The 20,660-nt window shown below is 42.4% G+C and overlaps 1 protein-coding gene across 8 annotated transcripts; it reads left to right on the forward strand.

Annotated features, from left to right (window-relative positions):
* The first annotated feature begins 1,264 nt into the window (after positions 1–1,264).
* LOC133371151 (A-kinase anchor protein 17B-like) lies at positions 1,265–20,077 on the forward strand. Of its 8 annotated transcripts, none has more exons than XM_061598259.1 (7): positions 1,265–1,521; positions 5,717–5,932; positions 7,234–8,015; positions 9,730–9,860; positions 14,699–14,945; positions 16,156–17,689; positions 19,617–20,077. In XM_061598259.1, the coding sequence occupies exons 3-7, from the start codon at positions 7,248–7,250 to the stop codon at positions 19,682–19,684; spliced, it is 2,748 nt and encodes a 915-aa protein (XP_061454243.1). In that variant the 5' UTR covers positions 1,265–1,521; positions 5,717–5,932; positions 7,234–7,247; the 3' UTR covers positions 19,685–20,077. The 8 variants fall into 8 exon arrangements, with proteins under 8 accessions (XP_061454243.1, XP_061454240.1, XP_061454235.1 ...); XM_061598251.1 differs by lacking the exon at positions 19,617–20,077 and adding an exon at positions 17,961–18,361 and having other exon boundaries at positions 1,267–1,521; XM_061598253.1 differs by lacking the exon at positions 19,617–20,077 and adding an exon at positions 17,961–18,361 and having other exon boundaries at positions 1,267–1,521; positions 5,722–5,932.
* Positions 20,078–20,660: the final 583 nt, after the last annotated feature.

Below are 20,660 nucleotides of genomic sequence, written 5' to 3' on the forward strand. Positions count from 1 at the left end.
TCTTACTGCAATGGGAAAACAACTCCATAACTTGAAAAATTAAGTGGGATTTTATCCAGTCACATGGGACTTATGGTGCTGTAGTGCAGAAACATTTGGGATTTCCAATCAGAAAACTGCTTCGTACAAATAAAAAATACCTCTTAACAACAGCAACAAAACTGTGTTGTTTTATTGGTTTTTTTTAATAAAGGGTATTACACAACCAGGTCAACACTCAACGTTAGAGAATCCTTCAACAGTTCTGGATTGTTTAGTGTTTCTTCCTATAAAATAAAAAAAGTTAGTGCACTCACAAAACTAACACATCTGAGAAGTGTTTCTTGCTTAGGTAACCCTACCAAATTTCAAATTCCATATCTAGACTTTTGTTTACACAGGAAAGAAAGTATGAGAAAAACAAATTGGGGAAAAGGAGCAGTGGGATAGAAGATTGCAGGTGTACTGGCTAGGGAACAGGTCCCATTGAGCTCAGTGAAACTGACTTCCAAGTAAACACACTTAGGATCATACTGCACGGCTGGACCTGGGGTAAGTCCCAGGGAACATATGATCTGGTTGCACTGGCACCCACAACTTCAGTCTTGTGCCCATTTACTTCAAAAATGTCATCTGAATTTGCCAAGCCTGCTTCCAAGTAAACATGCATAGGATCTTGCTGCTAATGTCATGTCATGTCTAGCTTATAATATGCAGAGAAGAGTCTGAGGGAACATTGATCAGAAAAACAGAAGAGTGAGCAGAGATGCTAAGAATGTGTGCTGGAGGAAAAGGGGATAGAAGAGGAACTGGCTGCAACCAGACTTGCATTTTCTTGGAGTAAATCCCCATCGAGCTCAATGGCATTTACTCTCAAAATTCATAAGACCTACTACCTCTTCTGCTGCAAAGCAATTCTACAGGGCATTTGACTTGCTGATCAACCGTACTGAAATCACCAGAACCAGTCAACGTGCATAAGATCGGCCTGCAGGGCTTCAGCAATCCTATGCACACCACTCAAATATAAACCTGGATCAATAAAACCTGGCCTGCATAGTTGCATTTACTTCCGAGGAAGCCCCAAGTTTGAGCTTGGCCGCGTTTTGCCCCGCCGCATAAACCTGCTTAGGATCGGGCTGCAACCCTGTTAAAGGAATTTTTAAAAAAACAAAACGCCAGCTCTGAACTCAACTCTCGGCGCGGGGTTTACTCCCGATCCAGCCACTCTTAGGATCAGGTCTGCAAAATTAGACAAAGGGGAGGCAGAGCCTCTGCACCTTTACCTGAGAGTAACCAGGCGTCCCCTTGAAGTCCCTGGGGCTTCGCCTTCTTCCTCCCTTCTACCGCGTTTCCTCAGAAGCAAATCTTCTCCGAGGAGGGAGACGGGAAGGGAAGGCCCAGAGGCTCCAGCGGAGCAGCTCCCCTATCGCGGGCGGCTGGCTGGCTGAGTCCAGCCAGCGCGCTCCGCCCCGGGGAGGCCGGACCAGGAAGCGTGTGCGGCCGGTGGGGGCTGCTGGAGCGGCGGCCGAGGCCTAAGCGGTAAGAGGGAGAGCCAGGCAGGGCTGGCATGCCAGGCAGGCTCTGCTGCTAGCAAGGCCCAGCCGGGCCGGGCCCCGCTCGCCTGCTCTCTCGGGTAGGCAAGGATGCCGTGTGGAGGCGGAGACCAGGCGGCAGGGCGAGGAGGCGAGGCGGGTGTTCCACCCTCCCCGTCCGTATCTGCGGCATGGCAGGAGGAAGGGCGGCCGAGGAAAGGGGGCGCGACGTCTTGGGGGGTGGACGAGAGGGAGGTAATCCCTCCCTCTTGTGGGGCTGTAAAGTGTGTTTGGCGGGAGGGGGTGGCCGAGAATTACACGTTGAATGGGGGGGGGAGAAGAAGGAATCAGAGGCCTGTCTGTGAGGGTGGAGGGTCCCTATATGCGATGAGGGTGAATAGCTTTGGGGTGGCGTGAGGAGGGCTGGGGGAGCGGGCTGGGCTGGGTCGAGCGCAGGCCTGCCCCTCCTCAGGAGTGGCGTGGGGTATGGGCTGAGGGAGTCCTAGGTGGGGGTGGAAGAAGGGGGTAATGAAAGGCGTAAGGGGGTGCCGGGAGAGCACTCTGTGGGACGTGAGGAAGTCTCTGTGTGGGGATGCGTTGGCTAAAATGGAGGCCTGGCCCGGTGAGGTGGGGTGAGTGGGCTCTGTGTGGGTCTTTGGCGGCTGGAGAAGCCATGTGGTGGGGAAGGGGGCGTGAGGGGTCTATGGGGGAGGGTATGAGGAAAGCGTTGTGTGGGGCTGGGGTGGGGGAAGAAGCAGGAGGCTCCCTAGGGAGTGGAGAGGGTTGGGCTGTAGGGGTGGAAGAAGGGGCATGCTGAAAGGCATAAGGGGTGGTAGGGGTTAGCACTCTGTGGGGCGTGAGGGAGGCTTTATGTGGGGATGGTTTTCCTGAAATAGAGGCCTGGCTCTGAGTGGTGGGGAGGTCTATAGGCTCTGTGTGTGGGGAAGAAAGTGCCTGGGGAAAGCAAGAGGGGCCTGTCAGGTTTGTGTGGGGCTGGGTTGCAGGATGCTGTGCCCTATGGAGTGGGCTGGGGGGGCTGCATGGGCTCAGGGAAACTGCTGTAGGGCAGAAGGGGGTATGAGGTGTGTGAGTGAAGCCCTGGGCTCCTACTGGGAGAAAGGGCAGGATGTAAATCTAATAAATAATAATAATATGTGAGGCTGGGTTGTGGCAAACTATACAACATGTATATCTTTCCTTTCCTCCAGCAAGCTCTTGGTGGCATATGTGGTTCTCTTTGTCCCCATTTTATCCCCCACCCCAACCTTGCAAAGTAGGTTTGGCGGGGAGACTGGTCCATAGCCACCCAGGGCGCTTCTTGGCAGAGTGGGGATTTGAATCTGTGTCTCCCCAGGCCTAGTGTTGTCACTGTAGATCTCCGGCACCACAGCTTTAGGGAGAGAAGTGGGCTGGTCTGTGGCAGTAAGGGGATTATTTGTAAGGGGAGTCCCAGAAGGGCATGATGCAAGCAACAAAAGGGTGGGGTGGGCCAGCACTCTGTGGGATTGTAAGCAATGCTCTATGGGAGTTGGAAAGTGGGAAGGAGAGACCTATGGAGTTGGTTGGGCTGTGTTGCTCTCTGCATTACCTCAGGAAGCCCTGTGGTAGGAGAGAGAGCAAGCATTTTTAAAAGCATGAGGGGCCTGTCAGCTCTGTGTGGGGCTGAGTTGCAGGAAGCTGAGGACTATCCCGCCATGGAAGGGTCTGAGCTATGGCAGTGGTGCTATCTATATAGGCCAGGGGTTCCAAAACTGGTCTGTGAACTACCAGTAGTCTGCAAGCTTCATTCAGATGGTCCGTGGAATGTCCACATTAAATATCCATAGTGATTTTCATTGTATTTGTATTGCTACATATATTCATTATTTTGCATTTTATTGCATTACAATTTGAATTCTATGGGATGCAAATTGTAATTCAGTAAAATAAAATTTAAGAAATTAAAAAATCATACAGCATCTAGCACATTACATTACAATTGCGACAACAGGCAGAAAAATCATGAAGTGGTCCACCAAGACCACTGGCAGTTTTCAGTGGACTGTGGGGGAAAAAGTTTGGGAACTGATATTTGTTACTGCACAATGAACGAGCATGAGGAATGGTGCATAAAGATTGCTCTGGGCTTAGGGAAATATGAGGTAATAGAGTTGTATGGGAGGAGAAGAATAAGAAGAACAGGGTACATGATGGCCAGTACTGTATGTACAGCACCTGGAACGGTGCTCTAAGAGAACAATGCGGTCTGGAGGAGTGTAGGTCACTGAGATGAGGAATACATTGTGGGTTGGAATGGAAGAAGAGCTCATTAAGGCTACCTGTTGCTCTCTCTTTTTATACATAGGGAGATACTGGGGGGGTTATTTGGAGTTGGGCTCTGGGAAACAGCAGCTTATCCTTGAGACACATGTGATAGATTAGGGAGCTATGGGGAAAGAAGAGGTGTTTTAAAGGCCAGTACTGCATATTGAGGGTAGTGGAGGTTTGTCTTTGGAGTGAGAATAGGGTCAAGTTGAGGGAGCTGTGTGTTAGGATTTTGAGCAATATTCTAGTGCCTTTCTGTGGTATGTGCAGGGTGGTGAGGAGCTATGCCAGGTTTATGGAGGTGAGTAGAGGGAAACAGAGGCATAAAGGGGGCATATGTAGATTGAAAGGAGGGATGGCTTTATATGTGACACAGAGGGAAAACAGAAGCTGATACCTCTAATTGTTGATGGAGGGGGAAGAGAAGATCAAGGAACTGTAACCTGAGCTAGATTGAAGGAAGTACAATGCTACTTATTTGTTAAACATCTGTAAGTTGTGAGAAGAGCCAATGTGGTGTCAAGTGTAAGACTTGGATCAGGGAGAAGGGTTCAGATTTTTGCTCAGCTCTGAATCGTAACAGAATGACCGTGGGCCATTCACTGTCTCTCAAGCCTAACTGGCACAATTTTGGCCTAGCTGCCACCACCCCATTACACTCCCAATATATACCTATCACATTGGTCTAACTTGCCTGCCTCACAGAGATACTGGGAAGATAAAATGGTAAAAAAGAGAAAAATGTTACCCTGAGCTCCTTTGGAGAATTTTATTTTATTGTCATCTTTATCCTGCCTTTCAATAAATTATCAGGATTCCTTACAAAATCTGAACTACAATAAAATAAAAATAGCCCTATGCTTGCTTTGCCTTATTAGACATTAAAAGCAAGCCTAAACAGGGAAGTTTATCATATTCTTTGAAGATGCATAGGCTTGGCTGGACAGACTCTGGGGAAGGGACTAAAAATGGAAGCAAAATAGGATGTCTGTGTTTAGGAAGAAGTGGTTGAATTGTTTTTCCAGCCATCCTGCAGCTTGATATTACCAGTGCGAGTCTACTGCTACCTGTGAAAAGGGCGATTGCATCATTCTGTGAATGTGGTGGCAGGTGGACCATTATGGTACAGGTTGTTTATTGCTTTCACCAACTTCTTCTGTTCAGCCATGAATATCTCTCCAGTTTCGATCATGAGCGGGTTATATATACTTATGCAGATAGGAGCAAATATCCTTTTTTGTTTGCTTCATAAAACATCCACTGCTATGATGAGTCATCATCTACTTTCATTCTTGGTATCAAAACCTTATTAAGCCAAGTGTACCTGTGGGAACTAATGCACAGATGAGCTCTGACTGATACTATGATTGAGTGTTCTCCAGTATCACTGGACACTTACCAGCCTATCCAGAAGTTAATTATTTAGGTGTACTGTGCCATAATACATTTCTGTATGGTTTTAATTCTGAAGATGTGATTCTATTTCTTAAAAAAAAAAAACATGTATGGCAAAGGGTATTACATATTGCATTTCAGGGTCGTGTTTGAACTTCATTGAGTGCATTTTACTAGGATGTTTATTAACATAAGTAAGAAGCACATGTGGGTATACATCTGTGATCAAGATGTTTTGTAAAGGATGGGAACAGGTGATGGCTTTGCCTGCAGCTGGATTTTATTATTTTCTTCAGTTTCCCTTGAGTTCTGCAATTTGGGCCCTGAAGTCTCAGAAGGGAGCTTACTAGAATTTGCCGGTAGCCTTTCCCTTCACATTAATCCAGCGAAAGGACGAGATAGAGGGGTATTTTGTTATTCTTTGACCTGAATACAACTGTTGAGAAATATAGCATTTTAAGGGAGAATGCAAAATATACAAATCAGAATATCATAATTTCCAGTACAGAGCTTGAAGAGAAATTGGAAGACCGGGAAGAAGGGAAACATGCCACATTGTGGAGGAATGGAATTCATGACTTGTATTTTGAAGAAGCAGAAAATGTCAAGATCAAAAAATTAGTTGGAATTTTCACCAACTGTTAAATTGCCTTTCAAAGTGTACTGTATTCCAAGGTGGTAACTGTAATTATTGCATGGACTTTGAGGAACAGATTTTGGTAAGCTATATTAAACTGAAGATTGACTGCAGATATTTTCTGCGCTTAACCTATGTTATAAGTGAAGCAATAAATACAAATGTGTATCTTGAAACAATGTAGTTTAGTGAATTGTAGAAGCATTTCTGTGCCCTCCTAGTGGAAATTGAATTTATCCTTGTCATACAGAAACTGCATTGCTTGGGTCTGTGTTATCTGAGTAAGAAGACAGAGTGGATTTTTTATTATGATCCATCTCTTTAACCAATCGAAACATGCCTTTTAAAATAATAAAAAAGGATGTTTGACTTGTGCTGTTTATATGTTCTCATGTATTGGAATAGCTCATTTATGTATGCTTTTCCTGAATTATCCAATTGCTGGAAATATCAACGAAGCTTAGTAATTATTCATAGAAATCTAAATATTTGGAAAATAGTTTTTGTAGAGGTTGATCTAGAATTTTTAAAAATACTTCTATACTGCTTTCCCAACAGTTCAAGGCAGTTTGCATAAAATAATTAAAAAAGAGCTTAGATATATTAATTACAATTCTTTTGTGTCTTTTGGAGCTTTAAGGGTGCAAACACTAAATACACTAGGGAGTAAGATCAATTAAATTCAGTGGAACTTATTTCTCAGTAAACATGCTTTGGACTGTGCTGTAAGTGTATTTTATCTGACATGCATAGTGATTTATCCACCTGTGCTGTATTTTTTAATTATTATTACTTACAGGGATTCTTTTCTGAGAGCTTGGATTTAATTTCTTTTATAATTCAATAAAAGATCCTATTGGGATTGTTTGTTACAAAGCACACTATGAGGAGTGTTGAAGAAATCTCTGCCTCACCTTTACTTTTGGATGTTTGTATATTATTTTCAGGAGGAATGTATATCATTTTAAAGAGGTTCATAGAATCATAGAATAGTTTTGTTTGTTTGAGGTTTGTGTTTTTTAGAAGTAAGATAAACAACAAACAAGTTTGCATTTTTATGCATTTACATTGAAATGAGCCCCATTGGAATAAGAGACACTTAATTCTGAGTGAACATGCATAGATAGGATCATGCTGTACAAGCAAACCTTTTCAGGTGTAAGAGTGCCTCCGGTCTACAGAAAAAAGTGTACTTCAGCTGTAAGAAATTTGGAAAACAGTGGCCCAGCCCGGAAGAATTGATAGCCGTGTTTAAGGTCCCCTGTTAGAGCTGTGTATGTTTGTATAGTGCAAGCAGCATATCCTGGTAACTATGTAGGATATAAGGAGCGTGCTTTATTTGCTCTTTATCATAACTGCCCCCCTTTAATTGTTTTTCTAAAGGATATTTGGACACCATGACAGTCACTCTAGTATGCGACCCCTCAGAAGCTATGGAGCTCTCTGCTTCTCAGCGACTGTATCTTAAGCCAGTAGCGAAACTGACAATCAGTGTGGTGCTTCCAGAACACACCAGATCTACCCGGGCATTCTCAAAGTGGGAAGTGATGGACAAGCTGAAGAATATGATTTGTCCAGACCAGTTCACCAGTGTTAAGGTTTCAAAGAGCACTAAGGGTTTCATTCGGTTTGAGGGAGAGGCTGAAACCAAGCGCTTGGTTTGTAGCCTAAAGGAGAAGCTTCATGGCAAGATGATAAAACTGAATGGTTTTAAAGATGATTTGCAAGTGGTTGCGACAGAGACACCTTCTGACTTGCTAACTCCTCAGGAGTTGGAACCCATTTTGAATGATAGAGAATTGCCGGGAGAAGACTTAGCAGAGCAAAACAAGGATAGTCCTGATTGCATCCATTTGGAAGGATTGCCATGCAAATGGTTTGCAGTAAAAGGCTCAGATAGTGAATCACCAAGTGAAGATGTCTTGAGAGCAGTATTTGAAAATTTTGGGAAGATCAAGAACATAGATATCCCTATGCTGGATCCTTATAGGGAAGAAATGGTGGGAGGAAGCATGAATAATTTCACTTTTCGTGGCCTGCGGACATTTGACGCTTTTGTCCAATACCAAGAGTCCACATCTTTTTCAAAAGCTATGGAGACACTTAAGGGAATGAAGCTGATGTTTAAAGGGGATGATGGAAAAGCCCTTGCATGTAACATCAAGGTAAGAAGCATTGCTCAGGGGTAGCTACTTTTAATTTGTTGCTGCAAAAATTACCAGGTCTGGTGGCACTTGAAGGGCTGGCAGTTTTATTGTGGTATTTGCGAACTAGCTCCCACCATAGATGCAAGTAGCTGATGAAGTAGACTCCAGACCAGCCTTTCCCAACCAGTGTGCCTCCAGATGTTGTTGGACCACAACTCCCATCAGCCTCAGCCAGCATTACCAATGGTCAGGAAAGATAGGAATTGTGGTCCAACGACATCTGGAGGCACACTGGTTGGGGAAGGCTGCTCCAGACCATGAATGGTTATGCCAAAACAAATCTTTAATGGACTAGAAACCATTTCATCAGTCCACTTGCATCTGATGGTAGAAACCAGTACATGACAGCTTATATCACAATTAATTTGCCAGTCTTTCAGATGGCACCAGGCTTTGGTTTGTATCCAGCTGTGTTGCACAGATCTTTTGCTGTTCAGGTGTTGTTGGACTACAACCCATCATTCCAGAGTGGTAGCCACACTGGCTTGGGCTGATAGGAGCTAGTGTTCAACAACATCTGGAGGGCCACAGGTTCCCCATCCCTGCCTTCCACAAATCGAAGGAGTCCTTCTATTTGCGGAAGAGCCTGATCTACAGGAAGCCTCCACTAACAGAAGAGGAGGTGATATATGCCTATTTCTCCAGCAGCCTCCTGGGCTACCATGCTGTTGTGAAAGGTCCTGCAATTCTCCAGAACAGAAAGGCACAATGTGGTGAATTTACCCCCTTGTTATGCTGTCATGATTTGACACTGTTGGTCTTCCTTATGCAGGGTACCTGCTGCTATACATAGAAGGTTTGAATGATGACTGAGAATGAGTCTCGTGTTACAGAACTTCCTGTAAAATATGCTTTTTATTGGTCTACCTAATGGGAATGTCTTTCAGCATTATTTCCATGTCTGATCTTTAAAGGGTATAGAACTGCAGCTTTGAGGAACTTTCTCTTTGTTCACCTGTACATAACTTCAATTACCTAGATTTTTATTTTATTAAGGTATGTGGCCTAGTTACATAGCTTTTAGTAAGCATTTCAGTCCTCTTCACATAACTAACCTGGAAAGTAAGTTTTGTTTTAAGTTTTATTTAATAAAATAAAATTGAACGCTGTGGTTTTGAAAGTGGAAGAATCTTGAAAGGTACTGGGTTCTCATTTAAAAATCAAGGGCAAGTAACAGCTGCTTTTCAAAGCCTTGGTGATAACCCACAGGTACTTTTACATCATACCTGTTTACCAGCTTTCCCAGTTGAACTATTAAATTGCCTTTTTAATTCCCTCCCCCCAAGAAAATAGAAGCTTGCTGTTTGGCGTAGGGAGCAGATGGAATGGAAGTGTTCATGTTCGTGCTGGGTTATGATTGCCAGGAGTTATTTCTCAGTAGTGCAATGTAATCCTTATTTTATTGTAGCAGGTTAGATCTGAGTGTTTGAGTAGTATTACGTAAAAGAAGAATATGAGCCTTGCTGTCATCCACCTGGATACCATCTGTATCGGGCTGCATAGCAAGGGCCCTCCTCTTTTGGAGATAGTTGAGCCAAAGTGGTTTGGGGAATCTCCTGATGCTATAAAGTTCTCTGTGTTCTATTTGTGACCTTGCGATTGGCTCTGGAGACGTAGATTTTATCTGCCTGAGTGAGCAATACTACATTTTGTTCTTTTTATTTTGAAACAGGTGACATCTGATACTACCAGTCATTTCAGTGAGAGTGCTATAAATCAGAGAAACCTGGAAAGATTAACACTGCAAGGACTAGAGCGAGAAAGAAGGAGGGAGGAAAACAGAGGGAAAAAAGGGACGGAAAGGTGAGGAATCTTTTTTTTTTTTTTTTTTAAGATTGAGCATGCCCCATTAGTGGGGGAAATTGAGAGAAGACTATTGTGTCCGTGGCTTGAGGTCTCCATACTTGGTGGCTTTTTGCATCTTGGCAAATCAAATTGTGCACCAAGAACAGCTGGATCTTGTGACCTGTGTAAATTTATGCAAATTGAGCAAGTTTGTATACTTTCTCTTATTTTGCCATTTTTACTGCTTTTGCATAATTCTGGTTTTCTTAGTTATTGGGAAGATCAATAAACTCTCCGAGATAACTGAAAACGTGCCTCAACTAGTGGAAGTCTTTTTCAGACACCTTTCTACTGAGATTTCAACAGGATAGAAACTTTTTTTTATGAAAATGGAGAGTTTTGGTAAGCTAATTCCTGCATCTAGTACCAAATTATATGCTTCTGTAGCATACATGCACCCTTGACTATGTTACACTGAAATGTACTTTAGATAAGTCCCCAAATGTCAAAGTTTAAGGACTTTTTAACTGAAGGCTGCAGATTTGGTAATTGTTTTTCTCCTTGATAGTGGTTCGTATTTATAGGTGCAAACTTGATAGTGAAACATCTAGATTATGGGAGAAAACAGTAACGAGATGAGCACGGCTGTACTGAGGGTAGCTTTTGACTGTAGAGTTACCATCTGGCAACTAATTACTGTCCTGGCCATTCAGAACATGTTTTTATCAGGCATCTGGCATTGAGGGTCTGAAACGACAACAGACTCTAAATTCTGCCTGTTTCTGTTTGTGGGCTTCCTGATTCTTCCTTGACTCTGCCTAGGGGGACCAAAAAGGTGTTTAAAAAGAGGCTGTTGATGCCATTTTAACTGTTGGCTATATAGCTGCAGAAATTATTTAAAATTTATGTAGAAGTTTAGTTCTGTTGTATTAATTCAGAGTGGCCTCTGCGTGGTAATTAAACAACAGGAGTTTGTCCTCTGTGAGAGGACAATTCTCCCTTTGCTTCTCTGTTAAGAAGTTAGTGATAATGAGCGGTTGGTTTAGCTAAGGGTGAACTGCTGGAGTGTAGTTGCTTGAGACCGTTTTGCAGTACACTTTGTTTTCTCAATTGCTGCAATGCTGCAAGACAGAAAAAATAATTTCTGAGAGAGAGCACAACACAATTCAGGTTCCAGGGTTGGCTGCTGAGTCCAAACGTAAGTGCTTATCACTACTTGTTTTCTCAACCTTAGCTCCCCAGAGGGCTTCTTCAATACCACAGTACACCTGAGCACATATGTGTTTATTCTGCAGGGAGACCTGGGCTCCACCTATTCTGTTGTGTTTGGAACAAAAGCTGTTATGTCAAAAGACTGAAATAGTAATATTAGATTTATGACACTCTCAACAAATTAAGCAATTGCAAGTCTTTTTTTTCCCCACCCTTCTTCATACCGTTTTGCCTTTGTATATAAAATGCAGACCTTTAAGCCCTGTGATTTTGTAGTAGGTACATGAACTGCATTGGTTGCATACTGGAACTGGGTCCTAGAAAATCAACAAGGTTTTACAAATAGGAGCAGAGTTCATATTCATCAGAAATTATACTGTTCCTATAGAACTCTTGCAAAATCCTTATTGCAATATTTACCAGACTTAGAATGGTGGGACATATCCTCTGAATTAAAACTGGAGAGACACTTCAGTCTTGCTCCTGAAAGGGTTTACTTGTAGAGTGTGAGAGTTCCACTGCCTTCAGGGGAGCTCATGTTCTGCGTTTCTTCATAAATCACTGGGTTGGGTATACTTCCCAACTGGAAGAAGGCAAGCCCAGAGCAGTGACTCATGCACAGACACAACAGACAGCTGCCTCTGAGAGCGGGTAATGCTGGTCTCGGGAGTGACAGAATGATCCAGTCACACCCAATGCATAGCAATGACTGTCCATATCAGTGTCTTAGGAGGAGGCAAGATCAGAGCAGTGAATCATACACAGTTGCTGCAGGCAGCCTCCTCTGTGACTGAGTAGTTTGGAGCTCACAAGAGCATTATTAGTCATGGCATACTAGTGGTTTTCTCACAGCATACAGTTTGGGAATCATTGCTCTGTTGAATCTGAAACAAAGGGCTCAGCAGCTTACATGGGCTTAGAATTGCGTCCTGTGCCTTCTTTAGAACTGCATGCTGTGCCCTCAGTCCATTTTTCTAGCTCATGGAGGCATAGGGATGTAAACTGGAGGTTAGGGACAATGATTAAACTGGATGCAAAGTGAGGCAATTGGGTCTCTAGTTCTGACTGGAAAAAGAAGAATCTAGTTACGTATTTACAGAGGAAGGGCAAAGGCTGCAGTCCAACCCACAGGTATGTGTTGCAGTTCCATTGAAACTAATAGACCTTAACATTCAGCCACACTGGCATTGTTTGGGTCTCATGATAAACTGTGGTTTATTGTGATAGGAAAAGCCTAGCCTCCCACTGGGCTTGTGTGCTCTACACGTTCTTTTTCCTCCAGTGTGGCCATGAGAAGTTTGGAAGATTTCATTTCTGACTTTGATTAACTGCCACTAGAAGTCATCATTAACAGTGGCTAATCTTAGCTGTGGTTGGTTTGAAACAAACCAGCTTCATAAACACAGTTTGAACTTGGCTTATCTCAAACAAATGGCAGTTAACGTTAATGACATGTTTGAATGACATAACGAGATGAGGTTGAAACCAGTGATGTGAGATGGAACATTTTCTAGTTTCTGTAGAAAATTTTCCATTTTTTAAGTTCATTAGTAACACTTAATGGATGCCAACTTCCATTACAATATTAGGCAAGCTTGGCAGTTTCAAAGTTATAATTAATGTTATTCAGATTATTATCCCTAGCTAAATTTGTTGTTGTTATGTGCCTTCACATCACTTATGGCTACCCTATGAATCAGCGACCTATAGCATCTGTCATGAACCGCCTTGTTCAGATCTTGTAAGTTCAGGTCTGTGGCCAGAAGGCATTGAGCGGCAATACAGGAAAAAGTGTGGAAAGTGAGTATCTTCTGTGGGATGCATGCAGAGGACATGTTTGAAGGGCTATATTCTTGGGATGCTGAGTGTATGCACACATCTATGTTGTTGTATGCCTTCAAGTTGATTACAACTTATGGCAACCCTATGAATCAGTGACCTCCAGTAGCCTTTGTTATAAACCACCCTGTTCAGATCTTGTAAGTTCAGGTCTGTGGCTTCCTTTATGGAATCAATCCATCTCTTGTTTGGCCTTCCTCTTTTTCTACTCCCTTCTGTTTTCCCCAGCATGATTGTCTTTTCTAGTGAATCATGTCTTCTCATTATGTGTCCAAAGTATAACCTCAGTTTCATCATTTTAGCTTCTATTGACAGTTCTGGTTTAATTTGTTCTAACACCCAATTATTTGTCTTTTTCGCAGTCCATGGTACCCGCAAGCTCTCCTCCAACAACTCATTTCTAATGAGTTTATTTTTCTCTTATCCCCTTTCTTCACTGTCCAACTTTCACATCCATATGTAGAGATCAGGAATACCACGGTCTGAATGATCCTGACTTTAGTGTTCACTGATACATCTTTGCATTTGATAGCTAAGTATATGAGAAAAATAAATATATTTAATTTATCACTGATTTGTATTGAAAGTGGAGATGGAATGGGGAATAAAAACAAGTCCATAATTTTAGAACAGTTAATAGGAATATTATGTATTATACTAGTTTTTAATGTGCAAGTATTAGTGTTTATTTTAATGTTGCCCTACCTTATAGAACACATTTAGACAGGAAGTTTTTAGAATTCCTTAAAGAAAGAAAGAAAGAAAGAAAGAAAAAGTTTTTAACTGAATTCACCTCACTTGATTTCAGGTGAAATCAAAATCAAAGTTAATATTATTTAGTCTCAGACACCAAGTGAAAGCAAAACTAAAACAGTGATTAATTTTTATTTCTCTTTCGGCAAAAACACAAGACTGAAGCACAGTGTCTCATTTCTTTTCTTGATCTGGGGAAAGCGGAAGTGTTTGTATAACATTAGATTTTTATACAAATTGTTACATTTTTTGGTGCATGTGGGTACTCTGAATTATAATAATACTTAATTGGAATAGAAAACACCCTAGTGTATAGCATGATTATAATGAAGCCACTGAAGGAGGGAAGAAAGTTGATAGCTATAAATGTTGGAGGCAGGGTTATGCTAACAATGCAGCAAGAACAAAGAAACATTAATGATATGTAGAGACTATCCTGGAAGAGTTGGGACAAAAAGTAAGCATTGGATACTTAGCTTTCTTTACTGAACACAAGTAAAATAAACATGCTCTATTAGATCATTCTCTAGGGCACTGGAAAATTATCCGATGCACATTATCCTAATTTTTCAATTCAGAATTCATTCCGGAAAACCCACATCACTGTTAAAAAATAGGAGTGAAAGCTTCTGTTTTCCTGGCCGCACTGTAGAAGGAAGGTAGTGTGTGAGCCCAGGGGAGGCTAGGTTCATTCCTGTTATTGGTTTATTGTGGTGTTCCATGGTTTATCATGACAGGAATGAACCTAGCCAATATAGCTCATGTGTGACTTTAGGTGCAATACTGGGAAATGCTGAGAACGTAACATGTTTCAAGAGAGAGCCTGACGTTATCGTAAAACATTTTGCATCTCTTTAGAAGTATGTGATGTATTTACACTTATGTTCAAAATACACATTTCTAGAAGGTGTTGCCTCTTGTGTATACCAGCAGCTAGATTCCAAAAGTGGAAGGCCTTCCTGTTAGCTCCTTAAACTTTTCCCTCCTATCCTCCAAGGGTTAAAAATGTAAAAAAGTTTCATCTAAATTGTCCCATATTAATAATTGCCTAGAAAAAGACATGATGATGATGATGACGAAAAAAAAGTTGGAGACGGAAAGAGGAAATATAAGATCAAGAGACGGGGAAAAAGACAGATAGATCGGGATGAAAAACGGCCAAGGAAGCAACAGAAGGTAACAGCTGCAGAAGAGTTGTGGCCAGAGAATATGCCTGAATGGGAAGAGAGGAAATACCTTCTAGCTCAGAGAAGAGTGGAGTCTATCAGGCTGCTTACAGTGCTGTTAAGCCAAATAAAAGTAAGAATATTTTTAAAAATATTCTAAGGTTTTCTTTTTTTTTTAGAAAAAAATCTATGTATTATGATATGGACAACTCTGTAGACATATACACGAAGAGTTTGCCCCAAGTGTGCAATAGGTCTGAGTTTCCATATCCAAGGCACACCTCATTTTGATGGACTGAACGATGTATGTGCTGGGAGGCGGGGGAGTTGCATGTTGACTCTGAGAATTAACTGAGTTAAGTAACTCCTTGGCAAGATGGAAGGTTTTTGATTGGCTTCTGTCTTTCATCCTGTGATAGATGATCATACAAACTCTTGTTGATGGAGGCTCTCTTTGGGTTCTTATATAGAAATGATTGAAGGGAGTAGGGCTGAAATGCACTTGCTTGTGTAGAATGAGGTAATTATTTCAATATAACAACTCTGAAGTGATAAAAAAAAGTAAAACCCATAATCCACAAGCATTTTGACTATTGTCTCTGGCAAGTGACTTTCATTTATAATTATCCTTTGATCTGGAGACAGCAAAATCAAGCTGGCTTGTGTCGTAAGGGCTATGATTTGTGTAACTTCATGAGCTTTTAAAAATGGTCTGTAAATTGGCAATAAAAAAAGTTCCCTTTATGGAGAAATTGAACTGCCTCAAAAACCAGCCCCCTAAGACAGCTGTACAGAGAAGGAATTCTAAATGTGTTTTCTCAAGCAATATATTTTGAGTCTTGTTAAGTCTGTCAGAACGTGAGGGAAACTGATTTGATCCACAAGGCACAATCCACTTAGAAGTTCTACACAAGTCCCTTTGCGCTGGGGCGTGTGTGGCAGTCACGAGCAGTAAAAGCACAGCAGTGGTTTTATGCAGTTTTTGCATTGCAGGAGAATCACTAGGTCAGGGGTAGCTAATGTGGTACTCTCCAGATATTCTTGGACTGCAGGTCCCATAATCTCAGGCCATTGGACATGCTAAATAGGGTTGATAGGAACTGTAGTCTAAAGAGCATCTGAAGAGCTCCATGTTGGTTACCCCTGCTCTAGATGGATTCTGCTCCATGTGAATCAGGGAGCGGGTGCCTTTTGATTTTGTGCCTCAGCCACCAGAGGGTTTTACAAGCCCAAATAGCATGTAAGATAATTTATAATTAGGCTTTGCTGAACTATTTGCTTTCTGCTTGAGTTGCTTGTTTTGTTGTACTATAATTCTGTGTTTCTATTATTTTTTTTGTAAGAATTTTGTGCTATCATCTGGGCAAATAGGGGAGCCTCTGCTGGAACTTGAAAACAAAAGGAAGGATTGCTTCTCTACATCTCAGATACAGAATGCACTCAAAGAGCAGGAAGACTCATGCTACCTTGGGCAACAAGAGCTGAATGATGAGAGAGCATCCAAGTGTCAATCAACCCAGCTGAGTAACACCCATATTCAGGAGGAGGAGCAGTATGCTGCAGTTGACTTGCCTGCATCACCTTGTCCCCTTGGCAGAACTGTTCTGAATACGCCAGTTGCTAGAGCAGTCACCAGCCACTTGACAGACAAGGATACAGACTGCTATCATGCTTGTGGCTTGTTACAGGTCACAGTTACTCAAGATTGCGAAGTCGTAAAATCGCCTAATAGAGGGGATTATCCAGGACCTAACGTGGAATGCTTCTTGAAAGCCTCCAGTACAGGCCGCTGCAAGAAGCTGAAGGTTTATGAAACTGAGGAATTCATACATTATTTACTCAACTACTATCAAACCCCAAGATACGCACGAATCTGTCCAGGGGCCCAAAACCCAATGGATAAGTCTTGGTGGCAGAGGGTGGTATCCTGTAATGGGAACGACTTCCAAATTAACCTAAAGAACAAAGATGGGGAGTGTACGACAGAAGTGAGTTTCATATCAAATGTCCAAGAGAGTGACTCCGGAGGGAGTGATAATTGGGAAGTAACAGATGAGGAACCTGAGGCTATGCCAAAGACCCAGGCATGTGCTAGGGAGTTCACCAAAAAACATCGGACATGGTGCAGAGATCTGTCGGAGGAGGCTGGTAAAGGAACACCACATGATGAAGTGAATAGCCCTGTCCTAGTTAGCACAACTCATGATAGAAAATCCCAAGTAGAGAACACTGAAGTGATGGTTATGTCATCACACAAGCCATTTGGCCGTGTGTATAAACTGAAGGATCTACTGGAAGAGATCAGCAGTGATTCTGAATATTTTAGTGAGGCACTTAATGAGTCACAAAGCAAAAAGGAAAGAAAGAATGGTGGCTGCAGAAGTGGCTGCAAGGCGTGGTCTCTTAGCCAGCAAAGGGCAAGAGAATTGTTGATTTGTGTCCAAAATGTGGCTTGTAGCGATCAAGATGGCAAATACAGCAAACGCAGCTTCTGCTCAAACTCTGAGTGCTGTGACTCCACAAAGCACTCCAAGCAAAAGCTGAAGACAACATTCAAAAGAACCAGTAATAAAGCAAGGCATGAAGGAGAAAAAATCCAATGGCCATCTAGCGAAGAGGAGAGAGAAACTGGCAGGAAGAAGAAGAAAAAGAAGAGGAGGTCATCTGGAAATTCTTTGCCAGATGATGAACATCAGTTCCTTAAAACAAACCATTGTGGAGAGCTGGAGTCTCTCAGCAAGATACAGAGGAAGTATAGCAAGATCTTCCACCACAAAATGAAATGTAAAACACTTCACGCCATGGCAGGAGCAGTAAAAGCAAAAGATTCCATCCATTTGGGTCGCTCTCATTTCCAAGAAGTTCACCAAGAGGCAGGTAAGGGGAATGGATACATTCATGTGACTGATGCGAGCGGGTATGAAAGGAAGACAGAGAGCTTGCAAGGGTAGTGTAGAAAGGTGACTGCTAGGGCAACTCGAGGGAGAGGTGGTAGAAATGGTGGGATGGTAACACTAGGCATACAGGGTGGAGAGGAATGGGGCACATTTCAGGTTTTGCAAACACTTTTTGGAGTTAAGGAGCAGCTCCTGCAATGTGGGCATTCTTAACTCTTGAGGTTCTGCTGCAACTCTCTCCTGGTTTGCAGGGGACTTGCTGTTAAGAAGAGAGGTGGAAGCAGATTCCGAAGGATGGCCTTTGTTTCCTGTTGAAATAATTCAGACAAGTCCATACCCAGAGTCAGTCTGTGGAGCAGAACTTGGAAGAGGATGCTAATTTCGTTGGTCCTGGAGGACAATGAGGATCTTGAAAGCTCAAACTAGGCCCTTTTATAGAACTCTTTTAAGAACTAAACTGTCAAGCTAGATCTTTGGTGATATAGATGTTTTTCTTAGGCTGCTCTGCATGCTGGGGGAGGGCAGCCACAGCTTGGTGGCAAAAACCGGTCAGCAGATGTGACATTGTACTAACGAGGACCAAACAAATTTAAAATGTTACTGAAGTGCATGATTGAAGCCATTTGAATAAACTACTCCAAGCTTGAGCCAAGTGAAGTGAATGGTCCCTGCTGATTTTGGAGGGAGCCACAATGTGAGTTACGCTCCCTAGGACTGTACAGTTAGAGGAGTTAGTTGACTATATTGTTTAATTTATAAGATTAAAAAAGAATGAAAGTGCCTCCTCAGTGATGTCAGAAAGGGGATGGTATGGGAGATAACATATTTATCCAGGCAGAAAAGGAACATGTTTATAATTTACTGCAAGTGTGGCAATTTGAGAGATAAAAACTTTCATTAGCACAACAGCTTCGTCCAGGATTGGGCACGTATATGGCTGGTGTCCAGTGCAGTGCTCAGTAAGTGTCCTGTCAGCACTAGGCTTCCTGTTTGCACAGTGGGACTTCCCCCTCTTTCCCCTGTGTGCCCTCTAAATCTCTTCTGGGGGTTCACCTAACTCTCCAGATTTGGGGAGGGCACAGGGGGGGAAGTTCCATTGTGCAAACAGGAATCCTTGCACTGACAGGACTCTTACTTGGGGCTGCATTGGATGCAAACCACTGTTTCTCAGTCCCAATCTTATTTTGGCAGGCCCCGTTGGTTTTTTTAAAAAATGGTGTGAGTACAATAACAGGTACAATATTTCCAGGCCACTGTTCCCTTATAACTTTACTTAATTCTTCTGCCCTGCAGTCATGGGGTGCTCAGATAGTAATCATAGCATTAGTGCTGGGAGTAGATGGCATTTAGCCCTCCCCCCCATCACTTTACTAATCTTAAGTAATCCCCAGAAGCTACTAGCACCAGTGTGGGGTGGAAATGTAGTCGTGATGCAGGTATCTGTATTTTCTTTTTCTGCCATGGGGGCTAATAGCACGAGGTGATAAATGTCAGGGAAAACAGCATGGGAAAGGGGGGCTAAGCACCCCTTAGAGCCCAGCATCAGTACTCCAGTTAAATCAGGATGTTCTGTGACTGTTTTTTAAAGTGTCTTGCTTGTTTTGTTTTCTTTAAAACCCACACCTTGTCACTCACAGTTTGGCCCGAGTTAATGTATCCTGCTGAATAGGTGGGCTTCGCTGCTGAAATGGGTAGAGCTAAACTAAAATCACAGGTCAGTGTTGTGGGTGAGAACCAGTGGAAGCCAGTCTACCCAGTCCTCTCCAAAATTGCACTTACCTTGCTTTACAAACATCGGAGAACTAACTACTCATTTTTTGAACAGAACTAGAAAGAACTCCAGATTTTCACATGTTCTTCACAGGCTAGTGATGCTTTACTTTGTTTCCAATGGGTCTCCTGAACAGGGAATGCTTTGAACAGTGAAAGGTGGTCTGAAATCTTCTTCGGTACTGGTTGGTGTTTTGTTCTTTGAGTAAGTGACCTTCTACAGTATAGCTATGAGCCCATAGACATCATCATACTCAGTTATTGCTTGAAATTGTATGAACATGGAACTGGCAAAATAAGACAACCAAGAAATACAATCTGAAAACATTCTACTGTGACTTCGTTGGGACTACATGAGAGCAAACCATTCTGAGGACTGCAAGCTAGGTGGTCACTTATTACACTAGACAGCCACAACTGGTATGAAATGGTATTCCATAAAGAGAGGGAACAGCAACAAATTCTAGTTTGGGTTTCTGCTTTCACTTTTAATATGCTTTATTTATTACATGTCATGGTAATTTTCATGTGATAAGCTTTTCCTAGCATACCATCCATGTTTGTTAACTTCTGCTCCAATAAAGTAGTAATGAACCAACGTATGCAGGTATCTTCTGTGTTTAGATTGGTGTTTTGTGTCAATTGGGTTGGTGGTGGCAGTTTCCACAGTTCTCTAAGCCTGTTTTTTTTTCTAATATGTTTTGTAAAAATTGAATGCATTTCCCAGTGCAGCACCCCCCAAGTTTTTTTAATCTGCAAGTAATATTTTGCACTTGGGTTACTTTTTCCCCTCTGCATCTTTGCCATGTGGCTGTGAACAAAGCTGTTTTATAGGGAAAATCTTTGTAGCCACGTATCACTGTTTTTTCATTATGTAGCATCTACGGGCACAAAAGTACTCCCCCCCCCCGTCCTTTTGTTTTTAATTCATTTGTGCATGCATGTGCATGTCTTGAATACAAAGGGTGGTATTCAATCCTAGTCTTCCTCAGAGTAGACCCATTAATATTAATGGACATTACTAACTTATTAATTTCAGTGGGTCTGCTCTGGGTAGGACTTAGCTGAATACCACCCAAGGTCTGTATGAACTACATTTCATACTGGTAAGCATGAGATCCAATGTTAGGGAAATGGGCCTTCCTGCATTGGTATCATGGTAACACTGCAGCTCATACAGA

Source organism: Rhineura floridana, chromosome 16 (assembly GCF_030035675.1).
Source record: "Rhineura floridana isolate rRhiFlo1 chromosome 16, rRhiFlo1.hap2, whole genome shotgun sequence".
Classification (NCBI taxonomy): Eukaryota; Metazoa; Chordata; class Lepidosauria; order Squamata; family Rhineuridae; genus Rhineura; species Rhineura floridana.

Coding starts and splice junctions, on each gene's coding strand:
- LOC133371151 (XM_061598256.1), top strand. CDS start 7,248: ATGACAGTCACTCTAGTATGCGACCCCTCAGAAGCTATGGAGCTCTCT. Junction 8,016..9,729: donor CCCTTGCATGTAACATCAAG/GTAAGAAGCATT, acceptor ATTTTGAAACAG/GTGACATCTGATACTACCAG. Junction 14,946..16,155: donor TGCTGTTAAGCCAAATAAAA/GTAAGAATATTT, acceptor TTTTTTTGTAAG/AATTTTGTGCTATCATCTGG.